The following is a 7,488-nucleotide window of genomic DNA, read 5'->3' as shown; positions in this document are numbered from 1 at the left end:
CTCTGCGCCCGGACCCAACGCTGGGAATACCTGTGGCCGCAGGTAAGGGGCTGGGGTTGATGAGGGGAGGAAAGAGAGAAGGAAGAAAAGCAAAGGGGAAGGGAGGGCAGCGGGGAGGTAGGGGAAGAAGGCTGTCTCCTCTTTCCTCTTTTGACCTCGAAATCCAGCGCCTTTGCCGCAAATAATTCTATTTGAGGAGGGAGGGGAAAATCTGGCAACGTGAAAGTGGATTCCGAGCGCCCGTATGGCGCTGTAAATCTCCACTGTGTTTAAAGTTAGCTGTCGAATTCTGCTATCAAATCGTCCAGCCTAGTTCGTTTCCCCTCAGGAAAATGCGTAGGCGAGAAAGCTTTCTATCAGCAGGATTATAAAAGTAAAAAACCGGGGACTTCGAGTTCAGATCTCACTCTGCAAACGGTGTTAGAAAATCAGAGAGGACCTAATGATTTCCGTTTGGAGGCGCGGGCCCAATGCACCTCCGCGGCCACGTAGCAAGAAAGCGCTTTCAAAACTCAAGGATATTTCTATTTCTCTCTCTCTCTCTCTCTCTCTCTCTCTCTCTCTCTCTCTCTCTCTCTCCCCCTCCCTCTCTCACTCCGTCTCCCTCTCCCTCTCTCCCTCTCTCCCTCTCTCCCTCTCTTCCTCTCTCTCTCTCTCCCGGGGTGGGAGGAGAGCATTTAGGCTGAGGTGAAGAAATAGGGAGGGAAAGAACTCCGGCGTCCTATTTGTTAAATAAAATACATATTTGGTTCTGAAATCCGAAAGATAAGTAATCCAGACAGGAGAGGCGCAAGGTCTTCTCCTTACGCAACTCTTCCTGCATCCTCCCCCTTATCTCCCCCCACTTATGCCCCCAGCTTGTAAATGGTAAAAAAAAAAAAAAAAAAAAAAAAAAAAAAAAAAAAAAAACAAACCCAAACCTTCCCGAGGACCTACTCTGGAAAGTCAAACCATTATCTATTATTTAATACGTATCTGTGTCCAAGGAAAAATGAAGAAGGCGCTGCATGATTAGGACCTAAGGGGCAACCTAGCAAACTGAGAGCGTAATGATGCCCCTAAATGAAGGGGGAAATGTGCCGCGGCGCGCTCTATTAATCAGACTGTCAATTTCACCCCCGAGGCCAAACCCCCGGGCGAGCAGAACTGGCTCGGAGCGGGCAAAGGACCGGAGCCTTCCTCCTCACTTGTCTCTTCTCGCCTCCTACCTGGATCTATTTGTCTGCTCTGAAGCTGCCTTCATTACCCACTGACAGGAGCGTGTATTTATTTGCTTATAAACCTGTTACAATAAATGATTATTCGAACAGCGTCATTCGTACCTTAATGACGAGCGGGCGCTACTTTTTGATGAATGACATCTCGAGCTCGGAAGGATGTATGGGTCATTTTGACCAGTCATTCCCTCGCTCTGGCATCCCACAATTTTTCCGCCTCCCTCCGAAAGCGATAATAATATTTAGAGGCGTTCGCTGGGGCTGAATGAGAATTAGCCCTAGGCGCAGCCTATCATTAGGACGGGACAGCAGGGCCACTGTGACATTTTTAAGAAAGCTGAGATGATGGAAAGAATAAGAAAAGAGATGATTCTGATGGAGAGAGGGCTGCACAGCCCTACGGCGGGCAAGAGATTCTCCAATTTGTCCGACTCGGCTGGCAATGCTGTGCTCGAGGCCCTGGAAAATTCGCAGCACCCGGCTCGCCTAAGCCCGCGCCTGCCGTCTGCCCCCCTGCACAGCGCTCTGGGAGAACTCCCCGCCAAGGGCAAATTCGAAATAGACACTTTGTTCAACCTGCAGCACACGGGCAGCGAAAGCACCGTCTCCTCCGAAATCTCCTCCGCCGCCGAGAGCCGCAAGAAGCCGGGCCATTATTCAGAGGCGGCCGCTGAGGCCGACATGAGCAGCGACGTGGAGGTGGGCTGCTCCGCGCTTCGCTCCCCCGGGGGCCTCGGCGCCGCTCAGCTTAAGGAAAACAATGGCAAAGGTAACCGCGCCGGCCGCACCGCGCCCTCCAGTCCCACCCTCTTTGCTCCTCCGCGGCCCCCGCCAGCCCTTCCCGGTGCCTTTGCCCCTCTCAGACCCTCCACAAGCAAGCTACACCGAGCTAGCACGGGCGGGGGCGGGACGCATGTCTGGGACCGTGCCTTCCAGTTCTGCTCCTTGAGCTTTCCCGCGAGGCTCAGGCCTACGGAGCCTGGAACACCAGGCCCACCCTCCCTCGCTCCTGAGTCCGAGAAAATGTTTCTGCGCTCGTGTCTAAGAGCCCGAGCGAGCCGGTAGACCCCTAGTCAGCAGCCGAGTTGCTTTTGGGAAAGGTACCCTGGGCAACTACTCTGAACTCCCCTGCCCCTGTGCCCTCAGGGCTGGAGGGGGCATTCTTCTGGGTAAGTCGGAGGAAGCCTCGCCGGCGTCTCTGCTTAGGTCAGCGGGAGAAAGAGTTGAAAAGTAGATTTCACCCCCTATTGGCTTGGGTTTGAGCTACTGCTGTGTTGGAACTCTTAAAATATTTGAAACCCCGAAGACTCAGATAAAGGTTAGAGGCCGTATAAAAAGCTGCCCTGCGGTCTCCAGACCATGGGAAACCCAGAGCTTCCCAAACTGCGCCCAGAGGTAGGCATTTTCCCTCGGCCACTTTTCCTCCTTGGTTGAAAATTTCTAATTATTAAAAAAGAAACCTCCTAATTCCGTTTCTATTATTTGCTTATGAAGGGCTCCCCAAACTTTATTGATTCCATTAACGGCAGCAATTTGTAAGCATGACAGACCCCATCAATTCCGGCAGCGACTCTCCTTCCTGACGGGGCTTCCCCGATCCGCGCGCAGCACCAGCGCCGGGCTGTTGGTCCTACAGCCACTCATGCGCTGTTGGTCGTTTGTTTGCCAGGGTACGCAGAGAGCGGCTCGGCTGCCGGCACCACGACGTCGGCGTCGGGCTCAGGCCTCGGAAGCCTGCATGGAGGCAGCGGAGGCAGCGGCGGGAGCGCGGCGCTGGGTGGCTCCGGCTCTGGCGCGGATCAAGTGCGGCGCTACCGTACGGCGTTCACCCGCGAGCAGATCGCGCGCCTGGAGAAGGAGTTCTACCGGGAGAACTATGTGTCGCGGCCCCGCCGGTGCGAGCTGGCCGCGGCACTCAACCTGCCCGAAACCACCATCAAGGTATCAATTCCAGTGCATGCCTGCTCTGGCCTCCCCGGGGGCATCTGGGTTGATTGTTTCTTTTTCCCCTTTCCCCTTTCTGGGTGGCTAGATTTAGCTAAGGGTCTGGAAATCCGCGGGGGGTAGTCACCAAAGGAATTGGCTTATTTCCCGGCCACCGAATCCGAACGCTTGTCCGGCCTGACGGATCTAAGAAGGCCCCCGAATGGTGACTCCAATGCTGAAAGCACTCGCCCCTGCTCCATTGTGCCCAACGCCTGGCCAGATGCCCCCTCGCCCATACCCACGGCCCCACTTTCTCCTAGGCGGCAAGCCCAGTTGGTCTTTGTTCTTCAAGCAGGAACCAGAGGTGAAACTTTTCATTTGCTCTTGAGCTTGGAGATTTATTTTCCGCATAAATCGTTACACGGAGAAAAGGATACTGTATCTTTAAAATCGATTGGTTTGAGACAGTAGTTTCCTGAATATTTTCCTCTTGGGCAACGAAAAAAGGGCAACCTCCTGCGGGGAAAAATGCAACGAAATTGTCCTTATTTATATATAACTTCAGGTTATTAATTTTATTATACGTCTGGGAGAGATAGCCGGGAGGTTAGGCGATTTGGTGAGCCCTTCATGGAGCGTTCGACACTGCAGAAAAAAGAAAAAATCTCCACGGGGTAGGGGAGGAGTGTGGAAGTCTCCCTCTGGTTTGATCGGGCTTTCTTTAATTTAGAGTTGTGACGAATGATGTCTTTATTAGATAGTGTTGGGAGGGGTGGAAACGTCCCCTTCCCCGTTTATGGAGACATTGCTCTGCCCACTCATTTAAGGCAAACGATTCCAACAAAATCATCCCTTCAATATCAAAATCGGACCCGTGCCCCTAGGGGCAGGTCCTTGCAGTTCGGAAGGCTCAAGACTTCGCGCGGCGACCTCTCAGAAAAGCTGAGCGGCAGCCTCTCTTCAAAGGCTGCCCAGAATCCCCGTACAAATCCTGGGATTGAGAGACGGGTGCTCAGCGAGACCGGCACTGGTGGGTGGCGGGAGGGAGAGGAAAGGTTGGATTGGGACAAAAAAGTGCAGCAAGAAGTAAGGGAGTAAAAGCCTGAGGAGCAGCAGCAGCCGGACGCGGGGGAGAGGACCCTCTTCGTTGAGGACGGTGTGCCCACGGCGGTCCACACACTGCCGTCCACACTTTCCCAGCTGGGAGAGCACAGGGTACTCGGGGTTGGGCTTAGTCGGAGAGAAGTAGGCCAAGCCATTCAGAGGTCCGGGAGGGGCAGAGGTCCTGGGACAGGAGCTGGGAACACGGGGCGCTCCCTAACCCAGGCTGCGGCGCGTCTCTCCCCGCAGGTGTGGTTCCAGAACCGGCGCATGAAGGACAAGCGGCAGCGCCTGGCCATGTCCTGGCCGCACCCAGCGGACCCCAGCTTCTACACCTACATGATGACGCACGCGGCCGCCACCGGAAGCCTGCCCTACCCCTTCCACTCGCACGTGCCGCTGCACTACTACCCGCACGTGGGCGTCACGGCGGCGGCGGCCGCGGCTGCAGCCTCAGGCGCGGCGGCCGCGGCTTCGTCGCCCTTCGCTACTTCCATCCGGCCACTGGACACCTTCCGCGCCCTCTCGCACCCCTACTCTCGGCCGGAGCTGCTGTGTAGCTTCCGCCACCCTGGTCTCTACCAGGCTCCCGCGGCCGCCGCGGGGCTCAACAGCGCGGCCTCTGCCGCGGCAGCCGCGGCAGCCGCAGCGGCTGCGGCCTCCTCGGCGGCGGCGGCCGGCGCGCCCCCCAGCGGCGGCTCTGCACCCTGCTCGTGCCTCAGTTGCCACAGCAGTCAGTCGGCGGCGGCAGCCGCGGCAGCAGCTGCCGCAGCCCTGGGTTCCCGGGGTGGCGGTGCTGGCGGTGGTGGTGGTGGTGGTGGTGGCGGCGGCGGCGGCGGCGGCGGGGGCGCAGGGGCCGGGGGAGGCTCGGACTTCGGCTGCAGCGCGGCGGCGCCGCGTTCCGAGAGCGGCTTCCTGCCCTACTCGGCCGCGGTGCTTAGTAAGACGGCCGTGAGCCCGCCGGACCAGAGGGACGAGGCTCCGCTCACCAGATAACTACGTCGCCACCGCCAGGGGGCCGCGCCCGCCGCTCTGAGTGTGCCCGGGAGTCCCCTGTGCGCCCCCTGAGCCCTCCGCGCGTTGCCCGCTGCTGCCGCTGCCGCCAGGGGGCGCCCCGGGGCGCGGGAGGCCGAAGGGAACCTGCTCCGAATTGGGGGAGAAGGAGCAGGCGCAAAAGCCTGGCGGGCATCCCCCTAAATTATTTCTATTTTTGTATTTGCCACCCAGCCGTCTGCCCTTCTCTGTCTTTTCTGGCTCCCAGGACCCACTTTCCACCTCTGTCCTGAGCGCTTGGTTTCCCAAAGACCAACCCCTCGCCCCCTAAGCTAGTCCTGGCTGTGCGCTCTCAGGCCCGGGTTGCTTGGCTGAACCGCGTGGCCCGAAGCAACGGAGAACCACAACAAAGACAGAGGGGGATGCTGTGCGCTGGTGCTTGGGGGCGGGGGAGGAGTCGCCCCGGAGGTTTCTCGCTGCTGCTGTTTTTCTTCCTTCCTTTTCTTTCAACGAGGGTGGGGGAGGTGGCAAACGTTCTTTCAGCCTGAGCTTATTAGGGACCCTGCCCGAAGAGTGCGGGAGAACGGAGGTCTGATAAGGCCGGGAGGACGGATGGAGAGCGTGGGCAGCGGTGGTTGTTTGTGAGATTGTTTACTACGTTCAGGAGCAAGGTGGGTAGGGCTGTGGCCGCCTTCCCCGGGAAAGACAAAGCCGAGGTGCTGGAAGGGGTGGCCGTTGCGCCGCCTCCTTCTCGATCCATCACCTTTCTCTTTTTTGGTCTTTGGTTTCAGTGCTGATGGAATGGAAGCATCTTGCATATTTTATGCAAAAAGTGATGGCAAAAGAGGTTGCCACGGCCAGGGAAGGGAAAGGAAGGGAGTTGGGGTAGGGGTAAGACTGATAGATCGCTGTAGTATTTGGAGAGGCGTTTTCAGCTCAGTTTTCCAACTACCGGGTTCCACTCGATCTGGGAAATACTTGAATCTCTAGATATATTAATATTACCCTAAAGCATTTCCTTAGACACTTTTCTAAGTTAGAACTCTCTATGTCCCTCGTCCCCTTCTCTCCTCGCTTTCCTTTTCCTCGGGTGAAATGGTTCTTGGCATATTTCTCACGCATGTCTATTGCGCCTTCGCCTCTGCAAAGCCACCGCTGGGTTGCTGAGACCCGCTCTGCCAACCCGGCTACTGGAGGGGTTTCCTTGAACTTGAAGAAAGGTACATCAAAACCCACTAGTGTTAACTGCCACGTCAAGTTTGATGCTAATAATGTGCAGATTATGACGAAAATTGCCAATCATGCTCTCTGATGGACCTCCTTTGAATGTGGAATTGGAGAAAAGTTCCCCGCACGGAGACCTGCTGTCAAGTACTAACAACCCGCTAAGGGAAGTCATTAGGAGAGACGGATAAGAGACTCGGTACATAAAACATTGTTCTTGGTGCATAGAATGTATGTTATTTAATGTTATCTCTGTTACCTGAAGTGATTTCGCAGAAGAAAGCCACGTTCTTATCATCTCAATTGCCAATTTTCATTTTGGTAACTTGGACGCCCTGGGTAGACTTTTCTCTGTTAAGTTGATATTCCACCAATGTGAACAGCCTCATTAAATCAAGCCCAGATATTTCCATAATGCTCCCCGCAGAGCCACTTCGCTCCTCACATAATGAGATTTTCTGAAGAGTTGAAGCCCTAAAATAACTTGCTAGTGCATGTTTAGGCCCAGCGAAGTGGGTATGTGTGTGTACGTGTATTAAAATGTAGGTAGGCTACCTACATGTGTTTGTGTATGTGTATATATATGTATATGTATGTATATGCATATATATATCCGTGCTCTTAAACAAATACATACGTAAGAGATACACACATATTCATGTATACATACACATTGGCACTATTTTCTGTGGTTTATTTCAAATTTGTGTCCTGACACCATATTGTTATTTTAAAGACACTGGATTTTAAAATATCATTTCCTAAATATAGGCTTTCAGTAAACTTTTGAAAGAATTAGTTTTCCAGGAGAAATTATTTCCATCAAATGGAAAATACATAAAGGGGAAACAGTATTTTGAAATTCCTGGGGTCTATTAAAATATTACCATAAAATATTAGAGAACTTTCCAATGAAATAGCAATGATCTAAAACTTGTTTTTGTTTTTGTTTTTAAAAACATGAGACTACTTATGTAAAATATTGATTATACCAGCTCTTATTCACTGAGTTTAAAAATATTAATAT

The 7,488-nt window shown here is 54.0% G+C and overlaps 1 protein-coding gene across 1 annotated transcript in view; it reads left to right on the top strand.

Moving 5' to 3' along the window:
• The first annotated feature begins 1,160 nt into the window (after positions 1 to 1,160).
• Positions 1,161 to 7,488, top strand: part of EVX2 (even-skipped homeobox 2) — a 7,992-nt gene continuing 1,664 nt past the window's right edge. Inside the window, exons 1-3 of the mRNA XM_004032832.4 lie at positions 1,161 to 1,986; positions 2,887 to 3,158; positions 4,494 to 6,660. Coding sequence (XP_004032880.2) covers positions 1,560 to 1,986; positions 2,887 to 3,158; positions 4,494 to 5,240 — 1,446 coding nt within the window. The 5' untranslated portion in view covers positions 1,161 to 1,559 and the 3' untranslated portion in view covers positions 5,241 to 6,660. The remainder of the gene's footprint in view (positions 1,987 to 2,886; positions 3,159 to 4,493; positions 6,661 to 7,488) is intronic.

The sequence above is a fragment of the Gorilla gorilla genome, chromosome 11 (genome assembly GCF_029281585.2).
Source record: "Gorilla gorilla gorilla isolate KB3781 chromosome 11, NHGRI_mGorGor1-v2.1_pri, whole genome shotgun sequence".
In the NCBI taxonomy this organism is placed as follows: domain Eukaryota; kingdom Metazoa; phylum Chordata; class Mammalia; order Primates; family Hominidae; genus Gorilla; species Gorilla gorilla.
The sequence above is the reverse complement of the archived record's forward strand: the minus strand, read 5'-3'. Positions and strand labels throughout refer to the sequence as shown.